General features: G+C 39.7%; 2 protein-coding genes across 7 annotated transcripts; one reads left to right on the top strand and one right to left on the bottom strand.

Annotated features, from left to right (window-relative positions):
- Positions 1–209: 209 nt before the first annotated feature.
- On the top strand, positions 210–4,460 carry cisd2 (CDGSH iron sulfur domain 2). Its single transcript, XM_042433683.1, has 3 exons — positions 210–414; positions 2,996–3,210; positions 3,431–4,460. Exons 1-3 carry the CDS (start codon positions 312–314, stop codon positions 3,518–3,520), a joined length of 408 nt encoding a protein of 135 aa, XP_042289617.1. The 5' UTR covers positions 210–311; the 3' UTR covers positions 3,521–4,460.
- A 1,177-nt stretch (positions 4,461–5,637) lies between these two features.
- On the bottom strand, positions 5,638–16,571 carry si:dkey-162b23.4 (sodium/hydrogen exchanger 9B2). Of its 6 annotated transcripts, none has more exons than XM_042433658.1 (13): positions 16,403–16,571; positions 14,868–15,039; positions 13,928–14,129; positions 13,389–13,559; positions 11,687–11,829; positions 11,228–11,355; positions 9,979–10,154; positions 9,444–9,550; positions 8,653–8,802; positions 8,292–8,400; positions 7,250–7,386; positions 6,691–6,913; positions 5,638–6,378 (listed from the first exon to the last, which is right to left on the bottom strand). In XM_042433658.1, the coding sequence occupies exons 2-13, from the start codon at positions 15,000–15,002 to the stop codon at positions 6,317–6,319; spliced, it is 1,743 nt and encodes a 580-aa protein (XP_042289592.1). In that variant the 5' UTR covers positions 15,003–15,039; positions 16,403–16,571; the 3' UTR covers positions 5,638–6,316. The 6 variants fall into 6 exon arrangements, with proteins under 6 accessions (XP_042289592.1, XP_042289574.1, XP_042289564.1 ...); XM_042433640.1 differs by having other exon boundaries at positions 14,868–15,140; positions 16,403–16,570; XM_042433630.1 differs by lacking the exon at positions 16,403–16,571 and adding an exon at positions 15,260–16,343 and having other exon boundaries at positions 14,868–15,140.
- Positions 16,572–16,645: the final 74 nt, after the last annotated feature.

Below are 16,645 nucleotides of genomic sequence, written 5' to 3'. Positions count from 1 at the left end.
ATAGTTTTTTTTCTAGTATGGCGAAGTCACGATCCGCCCTACCCTCCCTCTGATTGGCTTAGCCTGATATTCTGAACCTAACTCTAACCAATACCATTCCTCATACGTAAACCTAACCAATCCAACCGATGAAAGCAACAAGTACTAGCCAATCAGAGGTAGAGTAGGGCGGGTTATGACTTCACCGTCCTAGGAAAAAAAAAATGGCGTACCGGTGACAGGCTGCGCTCAGAAATGAGCGCAATGACATAAACGAAGCACAGGAACTATTCAAGTCAAACACAAAACCTGCCCTTTTGAGCTAATTCAAGATGGTTTTAGAAACTATTTCTAAGATAATAAAAGTCCAACTTCCAGCTTACCTCAAGAGGCTTCCGCTTCCGGAGACGATTGGTGGATTTGCACGATTAACAGGTAAAGGAACAGCGGCTGTGTTGCACTTCTGACTGTCCTGTGAGATGACTTTTTGAACTCATCGGGGGGACAGTTTTTCCAGCATACGGCTCTTTACCGCCAGTTAGCAAAAAAACGACAACTCAGTCATATGTGTACAGTGAATGTTTGTGTCTGTGTTGTGTCCACAAGTGCTGCTCGGCTCACACTAACTCTTCTGTCGTCGTTTAGTTAGTTGTGTAGTCTTGTGCCGCACTGTCAACTAATTAATGACCTTAAGGTGTTACATGCTAAAAAGCAATTATCTCCGCAGAGAGAGAGAGAAGAGAGAGAGAGAGAAAATATGCTGACACAGTTTTGACCTTAACCATTAAGTGTGTGCGCCTCCAGAAGTTACAGCCTGTCCTCTGCTCTGTAAACGAATATCCTGCTAATCAGAACAATTTTGAAATATGATACAGTTTGCCTCTAGCATAGCATGTAACCAGTTCAGTCTGTCATCTCATGTAAATGATGCACAGAAATGATATTTAGGCGTAGACTTAGAGGGTAAACACAGTCTCAACTCACAGACTGCTTCAAGATCATTGTGTCTCAGGCTCTTCTGCTCTGTGACACCTTGTTAGTTTCCCAATATTCTCATGATCGCCTTAGCAAATTAGAGAATTTCCCATATCAGTCAAAGTGTGACATTTGTATTCAAGTGCAAAGATTATTTTGAATACAATTGCTGGGGATGTGCCCATTTAATTCAGCATTGAGCGGATTGGGAACTGGCCATAACACGACCAAAATCGCATACATACTGTGTCTCGATCAGTCTTGTGATAAAATGTAGTGTTTCCACTGTCATTTACATTCATTCAGTCATGATGTGCCATTTTGCTTTTAGTGCAACAGAAGTCAATGGCCTCATGTTACGCTGCATTAAAATAATTCCACACAGGGAGATACACAGAATTTGCATCAGAAAAACATCGAGCACTGGCACTGGATTAGCAGATAATCTTCTATATTGTTGTATCTATCAAGAGAAAAAAAGTTGGTGCTTTCATATCAGTTTCAGAAATCTTCTGTAACTCTGTTTGCATGTTATTTGATCCAGACCCAAGGCTGAGGAACTGTACTTTTGATTAACATCTACTTGAACCACACCATGAACTGTTCATGTCTTATCACACTCTGTCGCCTCGGTTGAACTGTGAACACAGAGGCTGGTTAATTAACTTATTTGCAAGTCTTCAAACAAACAAACAGTCAAGCGCACACTGAAAAAACATACAAAAATGTTTTTACACAGCTTCTATTTGAGTTCAGGTGCACAGTGTAAGTAAAGGACGGTTACAGTAGCCGTTCATAAAACTGAAGTGAAAGTCCATCTTGACACAGATCAACCACTTCAACTTGACCTTTTTGCCAGCCCAGACGTTTGGAAGGTGTCGAATTTAGCCTAAAAATAGCCCAAAAAAACTCAAAAAGCTGAGCTAGGCCTGCATTGCTAAAATATGCTGGACCCAGCTGACTAATGCCTCTCTGAGAAGAAAACATAGATCAGACACTTTGCATGCAAGATTTAGGGTTTGTGAAAGACTCTTAAGGTTTTTACTGTAAGTTAGATGTTGCCAGATGTTGCCTGAAGTTAAAACCTATTTCTGATGTTGTTTTCTGTCATAAGTGAGCAATTGAAACAGCCAGTGTAGATTAGAAGATGAAAGATTTATTAAGTTTTCCTATTGTCTAAATGCGATGGCTTGTCACCTCTTTTAAAACTCAGTATAATTCCTTTAAGAGATTAAGGATTAGTAATGTCCCTTTAGGGATCAAAATCCTTTTATTGAAAGCTTTGTAATTACTGTAAGAGTATCATCAAAAGTTCCAGGATCTGGGGGTATAACTCATAGTAAAATTACATAACTGTGCTTAATCCTCTCTTGTCTGTCTCTTCACCATGTATGGAGGACTGAGGATGGGTATTCCCAAAGCACTTCTCTGGGCTCGGTGTGGCATTTCCCCTGGTAGCTGTTGGTGTGAGATGACACTCAGCAGTGATCAAGCATAATAATAGAGTACAAATGCAGATCAGAGGTGAAGTAGCGTCCAGTGGATCATTTTATGATGGCCACATACAATAACATTCAACATTTCACAGCTTCATCGAATATATTTTCAAGAGAAAATATGTATTACGCCAAACAGATACAACCGCAGTACAGCCTGGAGCTATTTTCTGTCGTGCCAAACTGAGTTGATGGCAACCAAGTATGAATGCACTGCATGTTTTGGAAGTGATGCTGCTTTAAAAAAGAACATACAGTGTGCTTGAGCAAATAGATTTTTGTGTATTTATTTGATTGTCTTTTAAAAATCTGAAAGAACCAGCTGTTGTGTGGCTTGACTGAAGTCTGTCAGAGTGGTGCAGACCAGATACTTGTAAGCTTGTGAACTGAAGTATAGCAGCAGGCCAGTCAACAGAAATGCATTTTCCAATGCATGGAAAACACTTGTTTCAGGAGTTTACATTCTCTTTGCACCATGTATGCTCGTGCTCATTATAATTCTGCTATTTGTGATAATGCGTGATGTGTTTTTAACGTGTCTCTAGTGTCCGAGTGGCTGCGGTTGCTGCCTCTCCTGGGTATCTTGGCTTTGCTGGGCTATCTGACCATTCGCCCATTCCTGCCTAAAAAGAAGAAGCAGAGAGACAGCCTGATCAACCTGAAGATCCAGAAAGAGAACCCCAAAGTGGTCAATGAGATAGACATCGAGGACCTGAACAGCGCAAACGTGTGCTACTGTCGCTGTTGGCGCTCCAAAACTGTAAGTAGATTGCTTTGTATTAAAGTCATTTGAGTGAAATGCATTATCCAGGTCTGGGACAGTTTAACCAGCAGAGCTATTTTTTTTAGATTAGATAAATTATACTTTATTATTGAAGTTGATCATTTTAAAACTCCCATGTATGTATTGTACTTCAGGATAAGAGGAACCGTTTCTGTATCTTACTGATCAGCTAATATTAAGTTGTTTCCTGTTTTAGTTTCCTGTTTGTGACAAGTCACACTTAAAGCACAATGAGCTGACTGGAGACAACGTGGGACCGCTCATACTCAAAAAGAAGATACTATAATCGACCACTGATGGGAGTTTTCCTCTCACCTCCCCAGTCTTTTGAGTTTTCATTTCTTAACCATTTTGTCTATTTTTTTTTTTTAAAGTGTTGGTGAAATATGGGTCAGAAATGTGGAGACTTTATTTGAAGTGGTCCTAATTTGGTGACACACACGTAAAAATACAAATTTCTGCAAAAAGGGTTCTTGCAATGAGGAATGTTTTGCTTCTTATTTTGTTGTGCCCGTTGTTAACTGTTCAGTTGTCGTTGTTTGCAGTAGTTTACCGGCTAACAGAAGAGTCCTTTTATATTACTGTAAGTACAATTTTAGTCATGTCTCAGTCTTTTTAGAAACATTCACAAATTATTGGGACCACTTTGAGGAGAAAACTTGAAACATAATTGCAGTGACTTTATAATAGCTTTCAATGATCTAAACTCATCAGGGGCATTTTTTCCCCCAGTTAAATAGTTGAAGGTTATTAGTAGTAGTTGAATGAAATACTTAATACTTGTCCAACATGTAATCAGCAGTTTGTTTAAACATTTTGTACTGTATGCCTTCACTCTGTGGTATTATTTCTCCTTTCTCCTTTCTCTGTGTGCCAAACGTTAACATACTTTTCAGGATGTGAAATATTTCCTTATAAGTTATTGTGTGTATGAGAGGCTACTTATTATTCTTCACATGTATTTTGTTCACAGCCTTCAAATGATAGAATTTGAGTTTTACAATATTTTGTATTAAACTTCGTTGCCCTCAAGCATTTCAAACCACTGCACAGTTGAGTAATAACCTCACTGCCTTATTAAGGTTTCAGAGAGTAACTTCTGCATTGTACAACTTTTGCTCTGTATTTTACTTTCTAGCTTCTGTGTTGTCAGAATGGCTGTAAATAGTTGACTTAATTCATTAGCAATATTTTATACATAAATGGTTTATGCGGTCAGATCTGTATTTTCATGTCTGTGAATGACTGAGTGTTTATGAACTTTTGGAAGATGATGGTTTGAATATATTAATGCTGCTTTTTAGATGTAAAAAGGAATGAGGATGTTTTACTTGACAGTTTGGGCAAACAAGTGAAGCTTCATTCCCTTCTTTCATCATTGCAACTGGGGAATTCTTCATGTTATCTTGAGTTGAAATATTTAAAACGGTAACTGAGATGACACATCATTTTCAAATGTGTGTTTTACTCATTTTCCAAGTAAAACCCTCTAGTTTTTGAGCCCACAGCCACGCTTGCAGCTCTGTATGGCTCAGGCTGTTCTAAGGCACAGCAGCGCTATGTGGTAAATACTAGCATGTTAATATGCTAACATTTGATAACCAAATATTAGCATGGGAGAGACTAATGTCAGTTTTATTTAGTAAATTGACCTAATGGTGAGGCTAAAGGAAAAGGAGCACCAAAGTTATTATAGTTCATCCTGAGGGGAAACATGGATGTCAATACTTCATTTGGTGCCAATTCATCATGTAGATGTTGAGATATTTGACAGAAAAAGTGAACACTTTGACCTGCTGGTGACTCTAGAAGGAAAGTCAGTGAATCACCAAAGTCACTATGATTCATCCTTTAGGGACCATGAATATCTGTATAGAATTTCATGACAATCCACACAATAGTTGTTGGGATATTAAAGTCTGGACCAAAGTGGTGGACCGACCGACATCTCCATCCCTAGAGCCACACTACTAGCGTGGCTAAAAATCAAACTGTTTAGAAACCAAAACTTTAAGGGATAGTGACTTCAATTAAAGACATTACAAAACAATATATGTTACATATTAACAATATTAGCATATAACTACACCAAAAGAGAGACAATTCTTGGTACATTTTATCATGTAAAGAACTTTTATTATAAATAGTTTCTATTCATACACAGAACCTTTTAAATGAGGCAGTTTAAATACATTTAAACAAATCAGTAACATCTTTACACTGCATACTTCTGTAATAAAAAAAATTGAAAAACATGATGAAAAATTTACTCTTTCATAAACTAATAAAGGTTGGGTGTACATGTTTGAATATGGACATGATCATTGCTGAGCAATGAAAACTGAGACAATAGTGAATGTCTTGTAGGATTTTTAGCAGCTTTGAGTATAAACCAATGGAAAGTACTTTGAATTATTTATTCTCCGCAGTCTTTGTATACGCCAACCATTCTCATCAGCAAGACACACTGCTAATACATATTTTAATAAAACATCTCATACACAAATACATAGCTGTAAAAATATCGTACTGACTGTGGAACGCCTAAAGACTTAAACGTATGTCAACCGGGTAGTCTAAAAATGATAAAACATTACTACTGTCAGTACATTCATTATTGTAACTCTCCAAAAGTAACTGCTTATAGCACAAAATACAGTATTACCACCTGTTCACGTCCAAATACAGTCAATTTTTACAGATTGGTAGTCATAAGAAGAAATGGGCAAATAATATGACCGGTAGGAACAATATCCACCTTTAGAAAAATGTAAACCATATTTATGCCTCACACTTTCATTTGGGAACAGAAACAAAACTCTTACACACTGTTCAAACAGCAGGATGATGCAGACACTCAGATGTAGGTCATTTGTTTGTAGCCTGAGGCCTGGAAACCACCAGAGGCTATAAATATAGAATGATTCATGTGTTCCTGCAGGATTGCAAACGGCAGGAGCTGACCGGTAGACAGACAAAGAGGGCCACTCAGTGGCTGAAGGAAAGTTCAAATATCCAAGGTATGAAAGCATATGGGAAGTCTCTTTAAATGTCCTCGCTCGCTGGATAAAGACAGGTGGTGTCAGAGTGTACTTTCATAGGTGACGGGAGTCTCATTGTCATCTTCGCCTCCTGCTGCAGTGCCTAGGGGAGATAGAGAGGGGATGAGAGAGAAAGTAACAAGAAGAGTTTCAGTACGGTGGTTAATTCAACGTTCTAACACTGTAACAGCAACAACAATACCACTGTTGTGTGGATGTTAAAGACATAAAGGCCTTTGATGACAGGGTAAACAGCCAAACTAAAGCTATGCAAATCTTTGTGTGTGTGTATGGAAGCAGCTATCACAGTGGCGGAGTAGAGAAGAGTGTGTTCACTACTTCGACACAACTACGAGGCGAGGCTTTACAGGTGTGCTGAGCTGAGTTGAAATGTTGAATGTAGGACTTTACCTACCTAAGAAAAAAGCTGATAAATTGGGTTTGACTCGCTCACCACAGGCTGAGTTCTTCGGTTTCTGTAGCAGACGAGGTCCAGAGAGCCCTATGATAAGAGCTCCTACAGGGGCTGTGAGAAGGATGGCGAGCACAGCCACAGTCAGCACATCCATTCCGTACTTCTGCAGCTGCGTGTCGTCCTTTGTCCTGGCCATGTCCAGAGCTGTGGAGCCTATAGCTGCCTGATGAGCAAAAGGACAGTTTACTCTATACTCGCTCACACAATGATATTTACCAACACTTGTTGTGAAAAATATATAAAATATACCTGATGCATGTCGGATAGACCGAAACGTTGTGATCTAATAAATATTTCAGCAGTAAGTGAGACAGAGTGCAGGTTCTTCTCATTGTTTTCAATTTACCAACACTTGAAATGGGGAAAATGTCTGAATGCATGTATTTTTAATTCAGATGTTCTCAAAGGAAAACACTCAGACCCTAAACTGAGCACAAAGTAAAACTACCTGAGAAAGGAGTATACTGCTAACAAATGTTTCAGCTTTGACATACTGTACCTGCACTGTGGCTTTGGGCATCCACGCTAGGGCTATGAATAGTTTCTCCTTCATGGTAAAGCCAGCACCCAACACACAAACAAAGGTGAACAGCATTCGAACCATCAGGGCAATGAGCAGAGAGGCTATACCCAGACCTAGACACACATAGACAAGAATAATAGAGATTATTATAGGGTATAAGGTTGGAAAAAACAGGTTCCTCATAATAAAATACATGTTTTCAACAAAGACTTGGGGCTCCATTTTCATAAAGTGGACAGAAGCACGATTTCAAGTACAGAGTCATGGCGTGAACACAAGTGGGAGTGTTTAAGTAATTTTTACAACTTATTTGACCAGAAGTGCACGTACATCCCTGGCACAGCATAGCACCACCTTGAAAAAGGACTGGAGCAAGATTAAGTCATTTTTTTAATAGGAGAAACAGCACACAGTCTAGGTGAAATGAGGTTTTAATAATGACCAAACACATCTGCTTCTCTCATCTCTTTTAGCAGCATTTTAAATTGTACGGAGGAGAATTCAGGTAGATTTCTTGTTTCATTCTGTGTCCTTAAGGCAGAGTCTCCTTAGGCGCAAATATAAAGCATTCAAAATACACCTATCAGCACTCCAGATCTGCTTTCTAAACAAAATGATGCTCTGAATTCATGTCACAGTGAATTCATTGTGTGTTTTGTCAATAACAATATTTTACAAATAGTTATTCGACAAGAAAAAGATGTGTAGCTGTAATTGTGTTAGGCCCCAATTAACAGCTACTTTTAGAGACCATGGAGACTATTATGCAAGTACAGCATATGAGTGCTAACACAGACTTGGATATTAATATTTACTCGACTCAGACAGAGACAGAACTCACCTAGGACCTCTCTTTTGGCTATGCAAATATATTTACATCCACACAGTCACATTTGAATCTCACAGTGATAACAGCCATCTCTCTGTGTGTTATTCTGAAGTGTTTGTGTGTGTATGTGTGTGTGTGTGTGTGTGTGTGTGTGTGTGTGTGTGTGTGTGTGTGTGTGTGTGGTCTCACCAACTGTGTGTCCCTCCAACTGTGACACGCGAATCTCTGCTCCAATTAGTCCGAAGAGTAGTGGCTGAAACACGTCCCACGCCCACCCCACCACTTCCTCCACACGTTCCTTAAGACACACAGAAATGTTGAGTAAGGTTGTCTTTGACCTGCAGCAGTGTCGACAAATTATCACTGACGTACTTAGGAAGAACATACTGTACAAACTAGTAGTTTGATAGTATGCTTTAATAAATCATTATGTAATATACATTTCTGCCCAGTTAACATTGTCAAACGTCAGCTTCAAAGATGGATGACTGCAAATTGAAAGCTGAAAAATACACTGTTTGTATTACAGATATTGCATGCATGTTATTACCTTATCTTTACCCCAACCGACCCCAGCCAGGAATGCCAACACCAGGGTGCAGAGGCCTCCAGAGCCAGGGAACCCAGCCACACCACTGCCAAACACAGCAAAGACGGACAGGCCCAGCACCAAGAAGGATCGCTTCATCACTAAGTGTTTCTAAGAGAAAAAGACAGTCAGTGATTAAATACTGAATATTACAATATAAAGTTCAAAATTCTTTATTGTTCATGTACACAAAGCATACATTACAATGTACAGTGGAATGCACTTAAGGCCCTCCTAGATTAGCTTATTACTGGAAAAATTAAAGAATAAAAGATAAAAATAGTAATAAAGATAAAAAGATGAAAAAGAGATAAAGATAAATATATATATATATATATATATATAAAATATACATGTATACAATACAAATATATAAATAAACATATTATTTATAGAAATCTATTAATATACTTGTGACAATGTGTCAGCAGATATGTGGTACTTGATGACATTTTATACATAGTGATGGTTGATCTCTGAATCTACACTTCATTCATAGCAGAGGATTCCTTAACAAAACAAAAATGTCTCCTTCATTATACGTGTATATATTTTCTCACTTAGATGAATCCAAATTGCTCTCTTCAAAAGTCCTCAGAGCTTTAGGTCAGAAGTGGAACACTTCACTGTCTTTTTTCAGACACCTCTCTTGGCTCTCCTCAAGTTGTTTCATACACAGGCTGTGCTGTCAAGCGGTGTAAGGATGAATAAGCAATGATGAAACCGTGATAATGCGGCAAGAGCATGACTACCTGGTCAACACTAGGAAAGTATTGGATGAGGAAGCCGAGAAGAATCCCAACAACCAAACCACCGGCCACCTCCAGCACACCTCTCAGGAGGTTGTACCAAGTGGAACCTAGAAGTATCATCAGAGAAAATATACAAATAATGTAACGGAACTGAAAAAGATGTGTAGGCGATAATAACTTATGACAATGACATGATAGAAATGTCTCCAGCAGTATAAAGGCTTTTACATTGTGGCACAAATGGACTGTAGATTGGCACAAAAAAACGAAATGTTTCGAACATGCACACAGCACACTTACACCCTCTGCTGAGGCTCTTACAAACTACAGATGAAAGTCAGTTTTTCTATGTGCTTCTCAGTGTTGACCAACACTGCAGTATCCTGCACTGGATGTCACTCCCCTGAAGATAAGCTGGTGTTGTGTTTCAGTAGAAGAAAACTGCACTCAGCAGTTATTTTCCCTCCCCTCTCTCCACACACACACACACACACACACACACACACACACACAAACACATACATCCACAGGTTACCTGTGGCGAAGGCCATGCCCAAGCATGTGGTGAACCCAGTGATGGCAAGAATGTCGTCGAAGCTGCCTGCTGCCATCAGCAGGGTGGGGATGCCCTGCTCCAGGCCATAACCGTCCTTCTGCAGCAGCAGCATGGAGGGAACCACCACTGCTGGAGACACAGCGCCAAGCACAAAGCTACAATGTGGGGGAGATGGATTGCTTATTGATTTACTAACTCCTGGAGAGATACAAATAAAGAGATGCCTTTGAAAAGCATCAGCCTTTGAATAAACAACAGGGGGGATTTCAGCAATATGACAAATACTTTACACTGTAGCTGAGGTGAAATACTGGGTTTAAGTTTGATACACTTATGATTATGATTCTCTAACAATGGCTTGATCATTGCTGCTTATAGACCTTTACTGAACTGCAGTCATTGAGTCAATTTTTAAATTCTGAAATTTTCAGCAATTAAAATTCTGCTATGAATCTCAAAACAGAATGAATAGAAAATTCCTGTAGTATTGTATTATGATAAAAATTGACTTTTGAGTTGGGCAATGGGGGAAAATATTTGTTCAAGCCTCCATCCACCCTTCACTGATAAGCAACGTATTCAGAGGGGGTAACAGGCCATCAGTGAATAAAGCCCTGTATTGCACGTTGCATTGCAACTGCTGATGGCACATGAATGCTCAAGAGGCAAAAATACAAAAAGGTACTTATTTTGGAATTTACATTTAGCTTATCGTAGTTAGTTGATTCATTTGTCCTGTCGCTCAATCCTCACTCATCTATAAACTTTGGGTGAGTGGATAAGAAGTTGTAATGTGATCTAGTGATGCTTGGGGAGCAGAGTGCTTACTGTTCTCTGCTGTGTAGGTGCAGTGTGTTGTACATTATTAGCCTTCACATAAACTTGCTATCAAAGTGCATGTCTCATTTCTAATGCTTGACATTCTCACTCTGCTACTATCTGCTTCAGAAGAGTAAACCGCTCCTGTATGACAGAGCGCTGAACACTCTGCTCCCACAGCAGATAACAGAGATATGGACCAAATACAAAACAAGAGAAGGGAAATTAAAAATACATTATTTGACACTGAAAAGGTAAATATATAGTATTTGTTTCCTACGGACCCCACAAAAGGTCACGGTCAACATATTGTGAAGGAATGCAAATGTACTTCCAGGGGCTCTGTAGTTTCCAATGCTGTTAAATAGAAAATGTAGAGACAGAGAGGAAGAGTAAGTGTTGTATTTACCCGAGAATGAAGCCCCACACCCAGGGCAAGCCCATGAGGAAGTGAGAGACCAGAGCTGTGGTGCAGGCCTCTATTATGCAGGGCCCCATTGCCACACGGACACACACGGATTTTAGTTTCCTGAGAGCCTGACGACACAGACACATACATCATTTCATCAGACATCAGAGTTTCTAACAATTATGAATAGGCTTTAGTGCAGACACAGAGAATATTAAGTGTAGAGGAGTAAAATAACTTAATGAATAGATTAAAACTGTGGAAAATTCACATAAAAAAGATAACATTGCTAAGGAATTTTAAGACATTACTTTGTGTTTTGGTAAGCTCTGATTAGCACTTGTCATTACTTTGGATATTTTGTAGATTAATTGATGATTTGAGTTAATGCTAGTGTATATCTCTCTAAACCTTTCTGAGCTCAGACACTAAACTTCAACAATGGAAAAAGTGGCACACCGAGGGGTCCAATCCCAGACCTGCTCTGGCCAGAATGACAGCCAAAGCAATGTTCCTCAGAGAGGCAGACCATCTGAAGTCGATGTACACCCCGTCTGTTACAACTGGGATGTTTCTCAGCAGGAAACCCATCAGAAGCATACCTGCAACAGAGCAGAGGGTGTGAGAGAGGAAAGGTGATCCTTTTTACCTTTCAATCCTGTTTATTCTTTAAGTGTGACTCTCACGCAGCTAAAGAACAAAGTTCATCTGTTGCTTTTTGAACTTAGTTTGTTTAAACTGGACACCTGAGATACCGAGGCTCAGTGTGGGACTGTGAACACTGTCTTATGATGATAATAATTCAAGTATCAACAATATCCAAACCTACTCTATAACTTCATGATTCATCTCACAGTTGCTCTGTTGAAAGCATGCAACATGGCTAAGAATATTACATTATAACACATAATTGATAATAATGACAGGATTCAAAATTTAAGAGATTTATGAATGTACAGGAAATGTCAAACAGTGGTGAAGAATAACAAGGGAAAGATAATAAGCAAATCTTTTTAAACTGTGGAGTGGTGACAGAGGACTTAACTATTATCCTTCAGACTGACCACAATCTTCAAAATTTTATAACACAGCAATCCTCTTGGTAGTCGGTGCCAAAAGATGTGTCAAAATACAGAACTAGACACTGAACTGGTAAACAAGGCTACACAGGAAAATGAAGTTTGGAGAGAAACAAACTCTTAAGATCTATCTAGGTTGAACTTCAAACCATCTTTTGATGGTGTTTGCAAATGAGGAGTGGCTCCAGATTCTGAGATTTTTATCTTGTTAAGGGTGCGGTCGGAGGATTATGATTTCCAAATTCAAACACTAGGAATTAATTTGCACCATTCTCAGTTGCTCAAATAAGAAGACCTTTACACTATCTTCTGATCAATGAGGTGCTTTATCCCAAGCCAGAATTTATGATACAAATGATACTTTAGATTGCACTCCATCACTGGGACTTAATGAACCAGAGCCTGACAAAGACTAGTATGTTGTGTGTTTAATGTAGATAAATGTTAATATGAAACAGTCCTTTACCCCCAACATTACGGGTTACTTAACAAGAACACTGAAATGCATTTTCAAGCTAACTGGACAGTAATTATGTAGACTAACATACAACAAATTCAAGCATAATGCAAAAGAGCAAAATTGACAAAATATTAGTAAGTACAGATAGAATCCAGTGAACCAGCAGCGAATGTGCACTTGACTAAGAAAAGACTAACATGATTTGACAATCAGGAAGATTTGCCACTACACCCTTTTGACCCTGAGGTTGAATGAGTAGATAAGTTTGTTATATGATACCAAATGAACAAGTTAATTGCTTATAGATGTGTAATATTTATGACACTAAGCTGCTGGGCAGGCACATCATCTGAACATCGTCCTGACGCTGGCTGAAATATCTGACTTGATATTGACTCACTACAACTGTGAGAACAATAGTGGGAAATAATGATTGCACAGTTGAGCCTTTATGTAATCTGTATAATTGCTCTGACAAGAAATATGGAACATTTCCCTTGTCAAACAAGCAAGAACACTTTAGTCGCTGAGGTATAGCATCTTTATTACTAAATACTACCTTGGAGGAAGCATCTGTGTAACTAAATATGAAATGAAGGAGCACACAAATTCTCAGCCTTACCAAGGAGGGGTGGGAATGGTGGAAGTTTGGGCAAACGGATGAGAGCCACCAATTTGCCACCGAGGAGTGCGCAGAGGAAGAGCACTGTGATGCCAAACAGGTTTCCCCCTGGAAGACATTCGTCCTCTGTGATAGACCAAACCACTCCAAAGAGCACACCTGCCAAAAGGACTGGAGAGGACACAAGAGAATGACATTAGATTTATGGTATGTAACTGACAACAATTATGCGATCATGGAGTATTTCAAATATTTTTGTTGTGTTATAACTGCCATTTCTTCAAAAGAAATTTGAGAAAACAGTGCTTTTTTACTGACAATCTCTGTGAATGTGTTTTTTAATGTGCACATAAATATAAAGTATTAATGTGTGTTTATTATCTTCAAAATTGCAGCATTTATCAGATTGTTCAAAGTATACAATTAACTGGTGTCAACTGCAGGTTTTTACCAACTTCAGGAGAAATAATGGGTTGACATCCATCAAATGTCCTGAGTAGGAACCCACTGAGCCACCAGGAGACCCCTCCTGTGCTTACCTTTGGTAACAAGAGAGGCCAGAAGGCCTCTTGGAGGACATGGGCAAAATCTGCGAAGCAAAGGGCAGCAGACAACTGGCGGGTCTGTGTTGGTGCCGGCATCCACCACAGGGTTGCGTGGAATAAAATAGGTGGTTTCCTCTGTGACATTTGGACTGGAGCAGCGCCGTACCACCACCTGGATCTGGTTCACATTCAGGTGCTGGGGAAGATATGCAAAAGAACCCGTTAAAAAAATATCTGGATCTTGCAGAAGTAGCTGGATAGTCAAACTAAAGGAGGCATCTTGCGTAAAACACTATATCTAAGATGTCACACTGACACAAATATGAATGAAGTGCTTATGAAAAGATTAGAAAACTAGTAGACGTTCCTGTAGCGTATGAAATGCCAAGCCCTTAAGTGGCGTGCCCTATCAGTGTATTGACACAGAGGTACGTCACACCAGCAGATTACAGGCTATAGTTTCTTGTCAAATAATGGACAGAAGGCAGGAACTTGCCAAGAGACTGATAACTACAGTTCCCTGAAACCTCTCTCTGTCACTGCTCAGGTGTGTGCACTGACTCACCGTTCCGGCTTTACCTCTGGGTGCATTTCAATTTAATTTCACATTTCAATTACAGGAACAAATTATCTCACGCAAACAATTAATTTTAAATTAATTAAGACACTGAATTATTAGAACATGGTAGATTGATACAAGACAGAGATAGAGCCACAACATGGCAGTAGCCACATAATTTATATGCAGCTTAAAAGTTCTTATCTAGTGAATATTAAAAAAAAAAAAACAGCACATCTTTCTAACAAGAAAGAACATAACATAAGAACACTTATGAACAAACTTTTCAGTTTAGTCAGGGCAATAAAAACTGAATAAAACTATGTTACACCAGAGTGAATAGTGTATGAGATTATTATGAGTAAAATACTTTACCTCCACATGATTTGCTGCTGGCAAAGCAATTCTATCCAGCAACGGGCTGGGTGCTGGACTGGGTGCTGGACTAGGTGCTGGGCTGGGTGCAGGACTCGGCTCCGGCGTAGCAGGTTTGGGCTGGGTGTCCTCCATGGGAATTGACTACAGTAGTTCTGGTCCACTCACTTCTCTATCACAACACATCAAGCCAAGGGGTGGAGTTGGCCATTGAAGGGCAGTTCTTTCAACTCTGCGTCTGTGTGTCCGGTTCTTATGACAGGCTCCTATTTACTTGTTTTATCAGTAGAAAAATTATTGTTTACTTAATCATAGAGAACACTAGTATTGGCACAGTTGTGGAAATGACATGGCATGAAATAAGTTTAATCTCTCACACAGGCGTAACATACAGTGTTTTACGGTACCCAAAAGGGAGGGGTTTCAGCTTCACAAATGCTGGTCTGTCTAAGTGAGGGTCTGTGTGGCTCCTATGTACCCAGTGGTACATGGACATTACATGTCAACTTCAACCCAATCAAATGTAACAGTTATAATTGAGTAAGACTCTAATTTGCTTTAATTAACACAGTTAACGTTGCTAAAGCTTCGTTATAACGTTGGCATGTCATTTAAGCTAAACTTGCCACCGTTACTACAATGTTTTGACAGTAGTTCATGGTGACAGACGTTGGTTAATCCAATTGTGAACAGACCACACTAATCAATGCTTACAGCTCGACCATATGGCGCATCAAGCTAGCGTTAAGTTAGCTGAAGTAGGTTAACGTAACTAGATGCTATAGCAACTGGGCATCCCGCCATTGCAAACAACAAACATGTTCCGCTGTACGTCCAGTTAGCAAATGTTTGAGGTTGGATAGTATTTGCATTTGAATGGGTCGATACACACGTGGAGCGGCACAGACCTCTCAAACCATAGTTAAAGAGGCAAATCCACGCCTCGTGATACAGCGTTTCGCTGGATCCATTATCGGACAAGAACATGCCATCTCACTGGCAACTAGCTCACTGACGCTTGTAACGACGTACTCCATCATACTACTTTAAAAACAGCCTGCCCTTTACATTTTATTAGCGTTGCCATGTAAACTAGTGGCTAAATTAGCGAGAGACAACGTCCGGATATCCGGCGAGGGTCTTGTGCCTTCAAGTTGAACTGCCGCTGATGAAGTCACTGTAACGTAAACGTATTAGCGTTACACCAGTGGCTAACGTTAAACGTCGACGTTCACCGCGACCGTCAAATTGACCCGGTGACCGACAACGTCTGAAAAAACAGCAACGCTCAGTTCGACTCTTTACTATGACACATTTAGGTATAATTTCGAGAATCTTGTCCGATATCGGATTCCTCGTCTCCCCAGTAGCTGGTGGTTCCCGTGTAACTTTACTTCCTACCAACAGCTGTCAGTGAACTCTAACGTTAAGTAACTCCCACTTCTAAAGCGTAGCAGTTAGCTACAGAGACAAGCCTTTCCTGGCGGGATTCCTCAAGTACATAACGTTATTAAAGAAAGAAAAAAAACGCTCACCTCATATCGTAAACATTGTCAAAAGCTTGTGAACTGTCAGTGGCAGCGTTTCAGGCAATCCTGAGGGAGATAGAGCAGCTGGGAAATGGGAATGAGGCGGATTAGTGATGGACAAGCAGGTGTATATACAGAGCAGCATGAGTGTTTGGTTGGGAGGGGGGACAGGCTGAATGAAGAAGTCACCCAGGAGTATTGGTAAAGACCATTGACTGTATTTATATACAGTCAAAACAGTGAAGACAT

This window comes from Thunnus maccoyii, chromosome 2 (genome assembly GCF_910596095.1).
Source record: "Thunnus maccoyii chromosome 2, fThuMac1.1, whole genome shotgun sequence".
NCBI classification, from domain to species: domain Eukaryota; kingdom Metazoa; phylum Chordata; class Actinopteri; order Scombriformes; family Scombridae; genus Thunnus; species Thunnus maccoyii.
The sequence above is the reverse complement of the archived record's forward strand: the minus strand, read 5'-3'. Positions and strand labels throughout refer to the sequence as shown.